This window comes from Echinops telfairi, unplaced genomic scaffold (genome assembly GCF_000313985.2).
Source record: "Echinops telfairi isolate 266 unplaced genomic scaffold, ASM31398v2 ScPeMD7_5;HRSCAF=22, whole genome shotgun sequence".
Classification (NCBI taxonomy): domain Eukaryota; kingdom Metazoa; phylum Chordata; class Mammalia; order Afrosoricida; family Tenrecidae; genus Echinops; species Echinops telfairi.
The window spans coordinates 31710970-31712779 of NW_022103901.1; the positions used below are offsets into that span (position 1 = coordinate 31710970).

At 58.9% G+C, this 1810-nt stretch overlaps 1 protein-coding gene across 1 annotated transcript in view; it reads left to right on the forward strand.

Moving 5' to 3' along the window:
- Positions 1–1810, forward strand: part of LOC101639418 (zinc finger protein 205) — a 21567-nt gene that overhangs the window by 17080 nt on the left and 2677 nt on the right. The window contains exons 9-11 of the mRNA XM_045286036.1: positions 49–163; positions 363–474; positions 1269–1290. Of these exons, the coding sequence (XP_045141971.1) occupies positions 49–163; positions 363–474; positions 1269–1290 (249 nt within the window). The remainder of the gene's footprint in view (positions 1–48; positions 164–362; positions 475–1268; positions 1291–1810) is intronic.

Genomic DNA, 1810 nt, shown 5'->3' on the forward strand with positions numbered 1-1810 from the left:
TCCCCATGCAGTGGCCCGGACCGTGATGTGACCATTCCTCTCTTTCAGATGCCGGTGACCTTTGAGGATGTGGCTTTGTATCTCTCCCAGGAGGAGTGGGGCCGCCTGGACCACGAGCAGCGGCGCATGTACAGAGACGCCCTGCAGAAGAGGAGCAGGCGTGGTGAGCGGCCTGGAGGGCCCAGCTTCCCTTCTCACTTTTCACCTGGATGGTGCTGATGGTAGAACTTTCCAGGGTGTTGAAAAGGTGCCTCACCCTCCCTCCTACGGCAGCTGCTGGCCAGATGTTGCTTTTGAATTCTTGAACTGTGGCCAGTGTCCCTGGCAGTTTATTTGCATCTTTTTGTCATCACTTCTTTCAGGTTTTAGTAACCACTGGCTGGTGGCTGCAGCCTTGGGCAGTGTCAATGGGCAGCGATTCCCCAGGGCTGACTTCTGTGTTCCCACTGTCCTTCTGGAAGCTCCACTGCAGTGGTACTGAGCAGGACGCCTGGCCCTGAGTTATGGGGGCCACCCGTCCTGGGATTGGTCCCAGCTGAGCCCCCCAGGTCTTGAGCCTCTGTTCTCAGAGAGTGTTTGTTCCTGGCCCGAGTCAGCCTCAGGGCTCTGGCACGTGCACTTTCAGATTCTATTTTTCCTGGGAGGATTCTACATGGCTTATGGAGGATTCAGAGCTTGCGTGCCCTCACCCACCCGTCCACTCACCCATCCACACCCACCTTCCACCCATCCTCACCCACCTCCCATCCACCCATCCTCACCCACCCTTTCACCCATCCACTCATCTATCCACACCCACCTCCCATCCACGCATCCATTCACCTACCCATCCATCCCTAATCTCTTGATACCCAGGATGGCCAGTGGATCCAGTGGGCTTGGCACCCATGATTCGGGCAGTTCTATGGTGTCAAGATCACAGCCACCACCCCTTTCCTGATCTAAGACAGCCCCACATGCTGTTAATGTTCCAGGACATCCTTGGAGGTCGCAGGGACTTGACCAGAGGCCGCCCCATGGCAGACCTCACGAGCCTGCTCTCCAGCCACGCACTGCTTTCCTGCTTTCTCCGTGGGGCAGGTGCAGCAGGCGACCAGGCTGTGCTCTCTCCCAGCCAAGGCCAATGGCACCCGGGCGTCCTGCAGATGGGCCCAGGGGCCCTGGCCGGGTGGTTGCCAGCATCCCTGGCCCTTGTTCCCGGCTTCTCACAAGGCCTCTCACTGCCCACCTCCCTGTCTCCCCCAGACTGCCCCCTGCCCATTTTCTAGGAACAATGCAGCTGTCTTGAGGGTGAGGCTGAGGGCACCTGGGTGGGCACTGTTTCCGGTGACCTGGCTAGTTCTTGTCATGGTTGTCCCGCTGCTTGTTCAGCAAGACACAGGGCGGCCCCCTGCGTGGCACATAGTTCACCTGGAATGTCCACGGGCACTGATGGCCACCTCAGCTTTTAAAAAGGATTGTTCTTGGGTTCAAACGCCTACAAGAGAACATGCGCCAGGTCCCCAGCTTCTCCGTGTGCCATTCAGGGACACGGACTCTGCTTCAAAGATCCATCCTTCCTATGCCAAGTCATGCCACCATCCTGGACACGAGCTCAATGCCTCTCCAAGCAGCCTCCCTCTGTGCCCTCTCTTCGATCCCATGATTCCAAGTTACACCTCTCCCCAGTTTGCCCCACCACTTGGGGGGCTCCTGTCTGTGCTGGGTGGTCCCACAAGTCCCGTGGCTGAGCCCGGGTCTCTCTCCGGCCAGGCTTTCCCATCAGCAGGCCTCTCTGGGCCTCCCAAGGGCAGCGGAAGGGCGAGGCCTC